This window comes from Mustela nigripes, chromosome 7, assembly GCF_022355385.1.
Source record: "Mustela nigripes isolate SB6536 chromosome 7, MUSNIG.SB6536, whole genome shotgun sequence".
Taxonomy (NCBI): domain Eukaryota; kingdom Metazoa; phylum Chordata; class Mammalia; order Carnivora; family Mustelidae; genus Mustela; species Mustela nigripes.
In genome coordinates, this window is record NC_081563.1 from 129913057 (window position 1) to 129928755 (window position 15699).

At 44.7% G+C, this 15699-nt stretch overlaps 1 protein-coding gene across 2 annotated transcripts in view; it reads left to right on the top strand.

Annotated features, from left to right (window-relative positions):
* Positions 1-4195: 4195 nt before the first annotated feature.
* The window catches only part of PTPN1 (protein tyrosine phosphatase non-receptor type 1), a 66706-nt gene continuing 55202 nt past the window's right edge, over positions 4196-15699 (top strand). The window contains exon 1 of one of the 2 annotated variants that reach the window (XM_059407222.1): positions 4196-4427. In XM_059407222.1, the coding sequence (XP_059263205.1) occupies positions 4365-4427 (63 nt within the window). In that variant the 5' untranslated portion in view covers positions 4196-4364. The remainder of the gene's footprint in view (positions 4428-15699) is intronic. The other variant, XM_059407223.1, reaches the window with a different exon arrangement.

Here is a 15699-nt window from a genome sequence, read left to right on the forward strand (position 1 = left end):
GTCTCTTTTCTTTTATGGTGTTTGTATTTGTGGTGGAGATGGATGATAGACACATAAAACAAATATAGAACATAACACCACGTGTTAGCAGATGGGAGAAAATAAGTCTTTAAATGCCTGGTAAGGGCTAAGAGGGAAAAGGGATAGAGTGATGCGATTCTGTTTATTAGAAGACATCAGAGAGAGCCTCTCTGAGGAAGTGACATTTTATCCGAGACCAATTTGGTCTCACTCTGGATTCCAAGCTCTTACCTTGGGCAGATTTTTACCAGGAAACTAGCTGACACGGCTAAGTTAGGAGCAGATGATCTGTTGGAGGCTTGGTAAACAGCCATCCTTCTCCACTGACAGCTCTTTAGGACTTTTTAAAAAGTTTAATGGGTCACTGATTTCCTTCCTTAGCTAAATCCACGAGGGAAAGGCCCAGTAAACTGCATGAGCCCATTCCTCAGGCATGCCTGCCGGGAAAAGGTTTTAGCTATCATGACACATGGTCATTTATTTATTTTCTAAACAGTCATCACTAAAAGAGTACCAATCATCACCATCAAATCTCCGAAGAATTGCAGAACTTGGCTGGTTCTCCACCAGGCCTTGGCAGGAACTGGCAGAGCTTTACAGATGAAAAGCAAGCTGCAGAGAGCCACGGAAGGCCTTAGGTCCCCCCTTCCGACCTAGTATCAGATGCTTGGGACACAGACAGGAAATCAAGGTCCCTGCCCCCACAGAACATTATAGTGGAGGGCAGGAGAGGGAAGCAAGCCAACAAATAAACAAACAGGGGAATTTTAGACAGAGGTGAATGCCATGGTTCACAAAACAAGCTCTGTTCTGAGTCGGAAAGTGGTCAGAAAAGACCTGTCTACAGAGGTGACATTTGACCTGAGACCTGAACGGTGAGATCTGCAAGAAGTGTAGTCCAGGCAGAAGTTACAGCTGGTGCAAAGGTCCTGAGGTGGAAACTAGTTCACTGTATTAGGAGCTGGTCTGGAGTAGAGTACGAGAAGAGGGAAGAAGCTAGGGAGATGGGCAGAAGCCAGATTGCCTGGGTCTTGTGGCCCAGGGTTAGGATTTATTTAGGTTTTATTCCAAGAAGGATGGGAAACTATGGGAGGGTTTTATGAATTAGAGTTTCATAATCCAAATATTAAAAATTCTACTGCTCTGTGAAGAATGGTTATCATGGGATTAGCAGATACCTGAAATTAGGGATTTTATTCAGGATCAATATTTGTGACCAGTTTTACCCTTTACCATGGTAATAGATTGAGTGGGGCCTCCCAAAAGAGTATGTCCAAGTCCTAAACCCCAGAATCTAGAATATGATCTTTTTCAGTAAAAGGGGCTTGGCAGATACCATTAATTTAAGGATCTCAAAATGAGATTGTCTTGGATTATCTGGGATTGCCAAATCATTCTGGATTAGGATATGTCCTAAATCCAGTGACAGGCGTCCTTTTAGGAGTGAGGCAGAGGGAGATGAGACAGAGGAAGAGAAGGTACAGAGAAGAAAACTAGGTAATGAGCAGGATATCCTTGCAACGGTGCTCAAGAAGACAGAGACTGGAATGATATGCCACAAGCCATGGAATAATTGCAGCCATCAAGAGTTGGAAGAGGCAAGGAAGATTCTCCCCTAGAGCCTTCAGAAGGAACACGGCTCTGCTTCACGTGCCTCGATTTCAGACTTCTGGCCTCCACAACTTTGTAAACATACATTTCTGTTGTTTTGGTTTTTTGTTTTTTTAATAATTTTTTAATTATTTTAATTTTTTATAAACATATATTTTTATCCCCAGGGGTACAGGTCTGTGAATCACCAGGTTTACACACTTCACAGCACTCACCATAGCACATACCCTCCCCAATGTTCATAACCCCACGCCCCTTCTCCCAACCCCATTCCCCCCAACAACCCTCAGTTTGTTTTGTGAGATGAAGAGTCACTTATGGTTTGTCTCCCTCCCAATCCCATCTTGTTTCATTTATTCTTCTCCTACCCCCTTAACCCCCCCCCGCCCATGTTGCACCTCCACTTCCTCATATCAGGGAGATCATATGATAGTTGTCTTTCTCCAATACATTTCAATTGTTTTAACCCACCACATTGGTGAACATTTGTTACGGCAGCTCTAGGATATTAATACAGCCATGAAAGAGCCCAAACTCAGACCCCGAATTAGCCGCTGTCTCACCGGCCCTAGGAACCTGTGCCTAGCTTTGGAGCCACTCTGAGGCCATTCTAGTCACCAAGTGGTACTCCCTGCAGGCATGGGGGCCACCTGAGCTCCAGATAGGTACTTGATTTGTTTACTTACTTCGCTCGGTTCAGGAGGACAGGAATGAACCAGCTCTGGTCTCTGTTCTTCCAAGGAGCTCTCAGTTCTGTGAGCTCCACACAAACTACACTCAAAGAAATAAGGGCAGGAAGAGAGCAGGAGACTGGAGAATCACCTAAATGGCTAAGATTTAGGCATTTAGCCAAGTGTAGGGCTTTCCAACTTTTCACCAGAATGGGCATCTTTGGTTAATCCCCCCCCCCCCCCACTACGGAATACTGAACTTCTAAAAACATTGGCTAGGATGCTTGGTTGGCTCAGTCGGTTAAACATCTGGGTTTGGCTGAGGTCATGATCCCAGGGTTTTAGGATAGAGTCCTGCACCAGGCTCCCTGCTCAGCAGGGAACCTGCTTTTCCCTCTGCCTGCCACTCCCCTTGCTTGTGCACGCTCTCTCTCTCTGATAAATAAAATCTTAAAAAAAATAAAGACATTGGTTATCAAACCAATTGCACTTATTCAGTAATCACTCATTTACCTCCCTATTTGGTATTATTTGAAAGTATATAATAATGTGGTCTAATTACGTGCTGATCCATCCACTGACTATACTAAAAGCAAGATCTATAGCAATATATATACTCACTCAATCTTCACGCATCTCTATGAGGTGGGTACTTTTACGGTCCTCATTTTACAAAGGAGGGAACAAAAGCAGAGAGAGGTTAGATAACTTGCTCAAAGTTGCGAGTTAGCTATTTAGTAGAGCTAGAATTTGGACCTCGGCCGCCTGGCTCTTTGAGCCTGAGTCTCCCCTGCAGACTTAGTGAGAATCTTGGCTTCTGTGCCAATGTGCAATGCTACTGAGGACAAGTGATTTTGCTTCTCTGTGCCTCAGTTTCCTCATCTATAAAATGGGAATAATAATCGTGCCTATATTGTAGGGTTGTTGTAGAAATTAAATGAGAACGTGTACTTGGAATGCCAGGCACAGTGCCTGCCACAAGCCGTCAAGGGATGATCTGGGATTCAACCAGTGCCATCAGGCAGCTTCCCTGGGCAGGCTTGAGATGGGAACAATGAAAAAGAGATGATTCGGTTCTCTAGGTCCTCTGACCCCATGGAGCTCACAATCTCTATATAATGTGCCAGGCCCAGAAATGGATGGCTTACAGTAGGAACCACAGAGGAAGGCAACCTGACCAGCCTTTCTCACATGTGCTTGAAGGACCACAGGTATAACAGCTAGAGTTGCTGGTGAAAAATACAGATTCCTGGTATCTGAATCCTTTTAAGGTGCTTCTAGAAATCTGCATTATTTAATACATGAATGTACCACGTAATTTGTGTTCCACTGAGTCCAGTCTGAGCAGGATTTCCTTGCTACTTTGAGAAATATTGAAAATCATTCCAAGACCCCAATCCATTCATTCTTGCAGTGCCCAGGATAGGAGACCTCAAACAGAAACCTTGCGTCTCAGATAAGGACAGTACCCTCGAAAAAGAAAAAGGGGCTGGACATTTGGCCTGAGGAGAAGGCATGCAGCCCTCGGCCCACACTCCAGCTTGCAGCACTGAGGCCGGTCCCGGCGCGGCAGGACAGATCCATAATTCTTCAAGGTCACTCTGTAACTCAACTGGCTGCGTTGAGGCTTGAACCCAAGACCCACCCGGTCTTGCAAACCCACGCTCCGTGGGCGGGGCTCCCAGGGTCGCCCAGGCAACCGGCGTGGGCCACGCCCAAGCCCCGAGTCCCGCGTGGGGAGGAGAGAACGCACGCCGCTTGACGTCTCGCGGGGCTGAGGCCACTTCCCCCAGCACCGCCCCCCGGCTCCGCCCCGCGGAAGTTATTGCCGACACTTTCGAATGTTAATTGGTTCTCTCACGCGGGGGGCGGAGCCTGAGGCAGCGCGGTGCGTACTTCCGGCTGCCGGGTTGACATGAAGAAGCAGCGGCGGCTAGGGCGGCAGTAGCGGCGGGAGTAGAGGCTTGCAGCGGTGCTGAAGAGCCGAGAGCGCGGCGCGGCCTAGAGCGGCAGGCAGTGCACTGGGCCCCGGAGGAGGCGCAGCAGCCGCCCTGGGCCGTCATGGAGATGGAAAAGGAGTTCGAGCAGATCGACAAGGCCGGGAGCTGGGCGGCCATTTACCAGGTGGGGTTAGCGCCCCGGAGCGCGGCAGGCCCCTCGCTTAGGCCGCGTGAACCTTCCCCTCAGACCCCCAGGCCCGGCCCTCCCTCTGGGTCTCGCCCTCCGCCTCGGCCCTGCAGCGTGAGGATTCGATCCGACGGCGGCCGAGGCGGGCCTCCTCTCTCTTTGTCCCCCGGGTGGGCCTGCGTCTCTCCGGGGCCTCTCAAACCCCTTTGATCCCCCACCCACCTTATATCCTCAAGGCCGGAGGCCGCCGGTGAGGGCTCTCAGCGCTAATCCCTCGCACCCTGACCCCGCCCCCCTGCTTATCCACCCTTTGTCCCCTGGGGTTGATGGAACACCCCCACTACTTCCTTTTCTAGACTGGACCACCTCAGACTCTCTTCCTTTGTCTCCCTGGGGGGAAAGGGTTACTCCCCCCCTCCCTCCTTCACATTTCCTCTCCCCTCGTCTCAGTGTGTGTCAAGTCCCAAGGATGACAGCCCTCTCCCCCCCTTCCGGTTCATTCATTTCGTGAACATGAATCGGCCTGCCTGTTCCGTGCTGGGCATGGCGCTGGAAGTAGTGTTTGCAGAACAAGACAGACAGGACCCTATGTCTCGCGGAGCTTGGAGTCGAATAGGGCAGTCAAACACATGAGCAAATCATTTCAGATTGGGACAGATGCGGTGAGGAAAACAAAACACCGTAACGGGGTAGAGTCACTGCCTGGAAGGTGGACCGCCTCAAGGGGGGCCAGGGAGGATCTGTCAGAGGAAGAGACTTCTGCTCTCTGTGCTGAATGGGGAGCAGGGGCGAGCCCTGAGATGATCCGACCAAAGTGCCTTTCAGCCAGAAGACCTGCAAAACCCACTCCTCTGGGGACAAAATAGTACCCTTCCGGGCAGGAAACCGGGAAGGTTAACTTTTTTTTTTTTGGCTCTCTCTAAAACAGCTTCTCTCCCCACTGAGCATCTTATCCTTTTTGTCCTGGTTGAGATAATCGGGTCCTCCCAGTCTTCATCTCCTTGTGGGTTACGTGGTTCATAGATTAAAAAAAAAAAAAAAGTTAGGAAGGTAGGGTTTCTCACCAGTCTGCAGCATCAGATTAACAACACGAGAAGGTCTGCTTTCATAAGCAGCTAAATCCTCTAAAGAAAATATGAGTTCCTGATTAAATGTCATTGCGGGGGTTGTGAGGATTAACCAAAACCACGCTCAGTATCTTAAATAGGCGATGGACAGAATAGGGAGATTTTTGTTACTTGTGTGAAGGGAGAATGCATTTTATTCTGTTTTCAGCTTATAGGCTCAAAAGGCAAATTGTGAGATCCATCAGCTGGTAGTATTAAAATCTATTTTGAGCTCCACTTAAAAAGGAAGAAAGCTTTAAGCAGTTCTTTGGTATGCTTGACTAACAAAAGCCTTTTTTTGGCAGGCCTGGCTTCATGTGGATTTGCATCAAGCTTATTTGACAGGATTCTTACTAGGACTGTAATGGATATTAACTTCTAATAGACTAGTATTTTTAACCACTGTTATCTGTATAACTGTGCTGAATCAATATATGAAATTTGTATTGTCTCACCTCTGAGTTAATTGAATGAATTCCACTAGTAATTTTAAGAATGTGTAGACAGATTTTCTACATCAAATCTAATGCAGTAGAGTCTCAAGTGGCTTTAAATGAAAAAACTGTTGGTTCGAAGTATTGATTAGAATATATCCCATCACGAGTGGAGCTGGCCTCTAGGAAGCACTGGGGAAAATCTTTGGTACTGAAACTAAGTTGGCAACAGCAAATTCATATTATAAAAAGTTCTTGGGGAGGAAAAAAACAGTTCTTGGTTGAATTTTATTTCTTACTGTTTTAGGGCAGAGTGGGGAACCTATCATCCAAGCATTGTTAAAGCCATGTTATGCACGCCCCAGCATGAAGCATGTTGGTTCTCAGTTAATTTCCCTCACCATTCTTATGTGTGGCTACCACATTTGAACGCCAGGAGTTAGCCACACTGCAGTGTGTTGAGATTTTCCCAGCTTCTTGGTGGATTGCATGTTCCTGGAGGTGGTTCCTTTTTATTTTAGAGAATTGTCCACTATAGGCTTTCTCACCTATACCATACAGATACTTTTCTTTTCTAAAATTGAAATCAGAATCTCCTTTCCTTTTGGGGTTTAACAGTAGTTCTTTATTGGGCAACCATGGCATTTTTAAATAGAGTTCAAACGACCTTGAGTCTAAAGTGGCAAATTTCCCAAAGTGTGTGTCAATTTCCCAAAACCATTATTTTTCAAGAATTCAAAGAAATGTGTTCATCATTGGTAGGAAATGGAAGTAAAAAAATTAATATTTTATAGCATGTCACAGTGAGGGCAGCCCTTTACAAAGTCATTTTGACCTTGTGCAGTCTGTTGTGATTTTAAAAATAATAGGTAATTTTGGCTTACAACTTTGTAAGTGAGACTGTGCGGTTATTTCTCACTATACTTCTTTCCTAACTAAAACAAAAAGATGCAAATGCTTGGAAACAATTGGGAGAAGAACAAAGGGTGCATTAGGCTTGAATGCTGAGGAATGTGGTGGCTTAGGAAACAAACGTTCGGGCAAAGATTCTGTGCTAGCCTACTTTGAGAAAGTGAGCATAACTGTGTTTTTAATTGTTAAGCCCATAGATACTAATCAGCATTTAGATATATAAAAAGTCAGCTGTGCTAGCCTATTAGATGGCTTTAAAAGTTGTTTTCTGGGGTGCCTGGGTGGCTCAGTCGGTTAAGCCGCTGCCTTCGGCTCAGGTCATGATCTCAGGGTCCTGGGATCGAGTCCCGCATCGGGCTCTCTGCTCAGCAGGGAGCCTGCTTCCTTCTCTCTCTCTCTCTGCCTGCCTCTCAGTGTACTTGTGATTTCTCTCTGTCAAATAAACAAATAAAATCTTAAAAAAAAAAAAAAAAAAAAAAAAAAAAAAAAAAAAGTTGTTTTCTGTCATTTAAGTGATTGTGTGCCTGTTTGGAAAAGTGAAAGTCATACTTAGCGAGCCTGGAGTTTGAGTTGGTCTGGCTGTCCAGAAGAGGGGAGAGATGGCAGACACGGGAAAGGGATTGGTTTTCCAAGGCTGGAATGAAAGAGGAGAGGGCTGGAATGAATGAAAATAGCTAGTGAGCTGCCCTCCGTTTGTAGTTTAAGGTTTGGGTCAGGTGTTTTGCTGTTGGTTTCATCTCCAGTTCTTCGATTCTCTGACACTGTTCACTATTTTTCAGTGTGAATGATGTGATTGTTTCAGATAAAGACGATTGCAACAATAGCTCGTGACTTGAAGTCAAGATTTATTCCATGTTAGAGACAAGCTTTGTAAAGTGGGCTGCTCTTCCAATTGACATTTGTTTTTATAGCTGCTTTCATTATGAAATACGAACAAATGCCTGACTAGGTTAAACCATGCTATAACAGTAGTTCACCCAAATTCCTTGCTGCTGTGTACAGCTTACATTGTTACAGTCCAAGAAGATGAATGTTAAAATTTCGTTGTAATTTTTATATCAGTACCATTCTCTTCAGAGAGAAACTATTTTGTGCAGAGGAAAAAGATCTATACACTATGATTCACTCCACTTAAAAAAAAAAATGACAAACGGAAATGACATGGAGAGATTGGGAAGTTCTAGTCATTTTGAGTGACCCATTAGATCTAAATGTTCTTGTGTAGCCCTGGTTTGAGTGGACTAAATTTAGGTGTCTGACCACCACTTTGGAAATGGTGGGAAGACCTTGTAATTGGACTCAATGTAACTGGGAGCACTGGTAGAAACAGTGGAGGGGAGGACTTCTTGCTATTAGTATTTCTTTGGCTTCGCTGGCATATCTATAGGTACACTTTGGTACTTTTGGAAGCAGGTAAACTGTATCAGATGGCTCTGAAAAGTCAGCCCGGGGATCACGGTGATGCGGACAACTGTCAGTTGCTGGTGATCTGCCCTTGAGCTCCACAGCTTCCTCACTGCGTTTGCATTTTAGCATGAATGGCTCCCCTAAATTCCATACCTGGTACTGAATAATGTAATTGAGTGTATACTGAATTTCACGATAGAAATACATTTAAAAATGCCCCTATAAGGGTTTTTCAGACTATCAACTGCTGAAATACTTGTGCCTTTTCTTTTTCTCCCCTGGCCCCCTTTGTGAATTGTCAGTTTTCTGATTTCTATACTGCAGAATGCTTTTGGCAGTTTTTGTCCCACGCCGTGGTTTTATAAAGCAGGTACTTTCTTCTAAACCTTCCTGCCAGCAACAGATGCAAGCTGCTGTCCCTCCCTCGTGTTGACGTGAATTTGTTCATTTTTGTTACTTTGTCAGTTTGTTCATTTGTTGCTTAATTTGTCACCAGACAATACTGACAAATAGGCTGGGCATGTTTCTTCCTACTGCCTGTGTTCTGGGGGGAGCTGGGAAGTCTAGCTAGGCCGTTGTCCAAGACCGTGTAGTTTGGTACCAGTCATTTCAGGTACATGTTTTGAATATCCCTGAGCGCTGAGCATAGTCCTTGATTCCCTCTACCATATTTCATTGATTGGCCATTCTACCACCCCACCGGTGTAGGTTCTCAAATTTTGCCCGTGAGACACTTGTCATTTTTCATTTCACACCACAGAAACGAGGGCAGCTGGTAACGAATTAATACGGTCCCTTCACAGTCTCTTCACATCTTCCCCCACCCACCCTGTATATTCTTGACCTTATCCCTAGAATAACTGTCTTAAGAACAGACCTGATCCTGTCACTTGGTCAAACTACTTCTAGTGCTTTTGAAATACCTGTCCGGTCCAAACTCCTTCGTGTGGCAGCCAAGCTGCACCCACCCCTCCCATGCACATTCTATTCTAGCCACACGAGAAGGTGCAGCGTCCTCCAAACTAACTCATGCTTAGCTTTCCCTCTTCTTGGCTTAACACTCTGTCCAGGCTGCCTTTCCCACGGTCTGGCTCACGTCTCCCAGCTCAAATGTGTGCCTCCTCGCTTTGGATTTTGCTCTCTCCCCTGCATATGTGTTTCCAGACAGCTTCATACCCATCTCATCTAAAACCCTGCTCTTAAAGGCACTGTTTCTGTCAGGGCCTGTGTTCTCTTGAGTCCAAGCTGTTGAGGTCAGCTTTTCCTTCTCTCGTTCATCTTGGTGTCCTCTGCACCTGGCACAAAGTGCCCAAGAAATGTTGGGATTAAATTGGTTGGCAGCTCTCTGCCAGGCTCTGGCAGTATACAGACAAACAAGACCTATTTCCTAGCTCCCATTCTAGGAGGGGAAGGAATGGTAGAAACAATTAGATTAGCCTGCATTAGTACTGGTAGCAGAGGTCACTCTTGGAGAAAATCACATTTTAAGGTATGACCAACTGAAGCAGTTTCATACTGTCTGCTGTGGTGGCTTGGAAGAAAGGATTGAATTCTTACCTAGTGGAAGCTGATACCACCAGTTCGTTTTATAGGAACTTTACATTTAATAGCAAATTTGTACTTGGACTAAGGCAAACTTAATAGGAGAATTGGAGGTGCTCTCTCTAAGAATTACTTAGTCCTTATCCCTCTTGACTTGCTCTCATGTGCCTTCTAGAAGGGCTTTGCATGTGGTTGTTTTGTGAAATATTTTTGATTATGGAATATAAAATATGGTTCTCCATAAAGTAACAACCCTTACAAAGTGTGATTTTCCCCCCCTCTAAGTATAAATGGTAAAGGCAAATGTTTTTTGGTCTTTGATCAGACCACCCTTCCGGCCAGGAGAGTAGTTGAATCTTTCGCTTTTTTTTTGGTCCCAGCTCTGTCACTAACCATGGTAACTGGGCCCCTTCCTTTCTTCTTCAGTCCCTTCCTTGGTAAAAATGATCCTGGCCTAACTGATCACAGAGTTCACATCAAGTAATAAAGAGTCTTTAATGTACTCACAAAGAGAATCGAATGTTCCTGAAGTCACCCTTGTAAACACTGCAGTGGTTACTCAGTTTTGTAAGGTGTGGGTGTTGGTGAGTACAGTTAGACTTCAAAATGTGTATGAGTTTTGTGAGTATAGTTAACAACTCAAAAGAATTGAGTTTCTTCCCCCCACCCCAAGAAGTACCAAACATTTGTAATAAGTGGGGTTCATTTGATTTAGTAATGTGGGAAAAGGAGTAGCACTGACATATGCAATGTGCTCGCAGTTTTTCTCTAAGTAGCAATTGGGTGGTTTTTCCCGTAAAAGATAGAGGAACTGATTCTTGAGAATTTACGAAAGATTCAACCCCAGCTAGGTACCCAAGAGTAGCTGCCCTTTATGATGTAATTTTAGAAACCTACATCTGGTCTAAACTTCATCTGAATAGTGGGATCGTTTACACAGCTGCCATGTTTGAGAAGAAAGTACCCAAGTCTCCAGCGCTTTAGAAATAGTCGTTGGTAGGAGTGGACTTCACAGTTCACTTGCTGCTGCCCTTTCAGCTAGGCAGCTTGACATAATCACGAGTATCATACTGACAGTTTATAAATTTTGAATGTCTGAAAACTGGAAACAAGACCATTTCACATGGAAGATTTTTTTTTCCCCCCTGAAATAAATAGTCCAAGAAAAGTCTAGTCCCCCATATCCATTGATGGGATGCGATGTGATACGGGTCCCACTGCAGACAAAGTAACAGCGACTAATGACTGATTTTTCATCTTTTAAAAAAAAAATTGTGACATGATTGAATTTGCAGTTCTGAATGCTTGTGATTCTAGTGAAGCAGTATGTTTTCCACATCGCCCAGGGTAATTAGATCGAACTGGTGCTTCAAGAAGTTACTTTTGCCATATGGACTCACAGAGTAAACATGGCTTATTAGCAAAGAGACACTTAAAGTCTATATTTTCCCTGGAAATAAATGTATATGTGTATATATCTTCGTACTCTGAATCTGGTGCAGTGCCCAGAAATTCCAGATCCTAATTGAGGGATTGCCAGTTGCTGAAGGAAACCTTTGGACCCAGGTGGGCTTGTGTCCTGGGCTCCTTCTCTTTTACTTGCCGAGGCTTCTTCCCAAAGACTGAGTGGGGCATGTTTTCTTTTATAGACGAAGAAGGAGAAAAAAAACCTCGGCTGTGTTTGTGGCTTTTGTGGGCAAGCGACGCCGCTTGCAAAGATAAGATGAGCATAGCAAAACTAGGTTTCCAAAATTGTATTTCTTTAAATGTATTAGTGATTGGAGAAGGAAAAAGTGTTCCTGATCCGTTATTCTCATCAAATGTTTTTCCCCTGACCTTTTTTCTTACTTAATGGGCTTCTTATTGGTGTATCTCTTCCCTTTGAGGAATCTCATTTTACAATTGCCACACTAAGTTTCACTGAACAGCTTAGCTAGTTTTTATTCTGATGAGTACTGATTACTCAGAAAATTATACACTATGGCGAATTGCTTACAGGAAAGCGAACATCAAGTAATTATTCCAAATAGTTGGAGTTCTCTTAAGAACAAGAGGTTACTTAAAAATGCCTGTGGATGAAATCACTTCTCAATATAACTTCACTCAAGAGAACAAATAGGCAAGTTGCATTTCACGGAATGTGGTAAAACAACTTCAAATTCTCTTGATGGTTACACATTTGTCACTGTTATATTTATCTCTTTTAGATTTTGTCCTGCTTCATTATACAAATAGGGCTTACTTTGCTTCTGCACGGGCCAAGGAAAGAAATGCCTTCACTGGGTCATAAATATTTGTGTGGCTCACTTGTGCGGGGAGAGAAGGTGCCTCTAAGAAGATACTTTGTGGTCTTCTTTGGGGGAGGGTATTTTGTTTTGTGTGTCTTTGTTGTTTGGCTTTGTTTGTCCTCCCCATAGGAGTGTATCTTAACGGCATCTTAGAGTTAGGAGAATCTAGGAGCATCGCCATTGTTGTTCTGCCTGACCTGGAGACCAGCTCCCCGTTGCCGGGATCTTTGGGGTCATCCTCCTCTGGGATGGGGTGAGGGAGTGGGTGCGGCAGAATGGGGTAAGGTCAGGAAGTTGCATTAAGCCACATCAGGTTTACAGGCCCAAAGCCACATTCCCGGAGCCGTCCCCTGCACACCCAGTGATTTAGCTACAGTAGGGGAGAGCTGGTCACGTCTTCTGAACAGTCGTTGAGAAGCCACATCCCTGTGATGCTGGGTTTCAGTGGATTTTTTATGCACCCATCATGATACCACTTCTGTCAAAGTATACTAAATAGTCCTTCAAATCCCACTAACAGTTTTCTCAGCATGCCCTGCAAATATCAGTGTCGTGACTGGTATTTCATTTCCTCTGTTCTTGTCGCAGCACCCAGGTCCGCTGCTTTCCCCCTTAATTTTCTGCCTGCGAGGAAGGATGCTTCTGAGCGTTTGAGTGACGGCAGCGTGGAGCGCCGGAGCCGTTGGCAGGTCCTACCTCACCTTTCCTTAACCACTTGTTTCCATTTTTTGTGAGCTTGTGTTCTCCCCAGAAAACTTACCAAAACATAGTCATTGTGCAGAGAGAATCACTGTAGAAGTTTAACCAACCTAGTTGGGGTTTTTTGTTGTTGTTGTTTGCTTGCTTTTGTTTTGTTGGTTTTTTTTATGGACGTGTATTTGTCAACGGAGCTTCCTCTTGCAACTTGCTCCACCACTTGATGACAGGAAACTTTTGTGTTTCCCAACAGACTTGGTTTGTTGGAAGAAGATGTTGTTTTTGAAAGTTGGAAATAGGGGTGCTGGGGTGGTGGCTCAGTCGGTTAAGCGGCTGCCTTCGGCTCAGGTCATAATTCCAGGGTCCTGGGATCGAGCCCCACGTCGGGCTCTCTGCTCAGCAGAGAGCCTGTTTCTCCCTCTCCCTCTGCCTGCCTCTCTGCCTACTTGTGTTCTGTCTGTCAAATAAAATCTTCAAAAAAAAAAAAGTAGGAAATAAAAGTTTTTAGGAGATGGAGCCAAGCTTTGGTTAGAAGTAAGAATCCGGTGTGTCCCTAGTTCTCCGGGTGAAATGCAGCTGGAGATGGGTGTGGTCCGTCCCCTAGAATTTCCTATCTTCAGTTTGAGGAGGTGGTTACCATTCTAACCACTTAAGAACTGGTTCGTGCTGTTGTATTGACAGGGCAAAACTTAGCTCTAATGGTTTCCCTCCTGCTTGTCTTCAAATTAATAAATTGTCACTTTTTGGTAATGTTCACACGTCAGGTGTATTTTGGAAAGAAGCAAGGATGCAGCTGAAGTTAAAGGTGTAAATTGGCATCACACCCTTAGTTTTGTAAATGCTTTTAATGTTGATTTTTGTAGGTTGATCATAAGGAAGTGATAAGTGTGTTAGGTTATTTGTGGTTTGAGCTAATTTTAGTCTCCTGTTCACAGCTTGCTTTAATATCCTTTGACATTAAAACATGCTTTCTAGAAAGATTTTGAATGTAGGACACAATCTATATTCTCCACTGGCCTGCATTTCACAAAATACTTTCTCAGTGCCTTGGAAGTTGGACAGTTTGAAGCATAGTAATATTCTTTTAAAATCATTAATTCCTCTGCTTAGTGACATTTCCCCTTTTCTGGTGCGTGAATTAGATCCTTTCATCGAGGTTTGGAACTCTTGCTCCAAGCTGGTGGCTAAAAGGGCACCGTTGATATTCGAGGATTTTTAAAAGAGCGTGATGGACCCTGAGGTGTACTGCTGAAGCGAGGCTCTGGTTGGCTGTGTGTCGGAAACCTTCCCCACCCTGTGCCCACGGTGGATAGGGCCATTTGCTCCTAAGGGCTGGGCCTTAAATCTCTCCCCAGCGCTAGTCAGTTGTACACAGGACAGTTGTGTTTCCAGGCGTTAGTCCCAGGCTGCCCGGCTACCACCCTTAACCATCCAGCCTGAATAGACCTCTCCCCAGGGATTTGTGAGGTCATGGAAAAACACGGCTGGGTCCGGGTTCTCAGTCGGCCTTCGACTGTTGTGGGACCTTGAAAGAGTTACACGCAGGATGTGTAAAATGCGGAGATTAGATGAGATAGCCTTACAGCATGACTCGAAGCTAACTTTCTACAAGTGCACAGTCACACGAGGAGCCAGGAGGATGGGGCAGCTTTTCTGGAAAACGTGGGGCTTTGTGTCCTACTCTTGCTGGACTTGGTAGCTTTATATGTTATGTGATTCCCCCTTACCTAATAGTGAGATGGAGCTTTACATTTCCAAATTAACTCCACTTAAAACTTTAAAAATCGATTATTATGTTCTTAAAAATAATTAACATTGCCCAGTGAGGGTGTAAATCCACTTGTTTCGTAAAATAACTACGTACCATTGATGAGTGCTGTTTCCTTAGAAGCTCTCCTTAGAAATCCTTTTTCTTTATGTCTAAAAAGGATTATTGGGTTTTGTAATTGGACTAATACCTCCTGCTCAAGGGAGAAGTGCATGGTCTGACCCACGTTCTACCCTCATTTGTAATAGAGCACAGTAAACAGAGAACATTGATCGAATCTCTTCTGTGCTCGAGGCACTGCGCAAAGTGCTTTACACGCCCTGCCATATAGTGTGCACCGTAAATTGGTCTTTGACAGCAGGCAGTGTTTTAGGAGGACAATTAGGTATCAGAGCCTTGATGTTCTCTGCTCAGATTGCCCGTGTCCGCAGTCCAGCCTGATAGCAGCACTGTGGTCACGCCCACGCCGGTGCTCGGCCGCAGAGAGACAAGGAATTGTGCGAGGTCTCCTGGTTTGTTATGACATAGAAGAGATAGTTTGTAGTTTTAGACCTTGACTCAGTTTTCTGTCCTCTTTTCCTAGATGTCAGACTGGCCACCCACAGTCCTGTTTTGGTTGGTCCACACAGTGTTTTCATTTGTTTGTTTGTTTTTTTAGAAGGAGTTTAAATTTTTGTCATTGTTTCTAAATCAGGAGAAGTTACATACAAACCTGGATTTCTGGTATTCTCTTGAAAAATCTGAAGACTACCCTGTCTGAGCCTACCTTGGCCGTGGTCTGCTAGGGGCACCCCTCCTGCTGGACACACACGTGTGTGTGCTTCAGTTTAGCACAGCTCCACGGCAGGTCACGCCGCCCTCCCTTACACGAACCGCCCAGCTCTTGGATGTTCTTGAGTTTGCAGCTTCTAGTCCAAGTTGGGTTTTTCCTTGGCATTTGATATCAGTATTAGAATTAAGATGATTTTAAAAAAAGATGTTTAGCCTTGCTAAGTAGCTGGTACACTGTCATTAGGGAAGATCAAAGCAAGGGAAGACTAGCCAGAGGCAAATTTGGTGGCTAGTCGGAAAATGCCGAGGAGAAAGCCCTTGATGTTAACATCCAGGATGAAATCT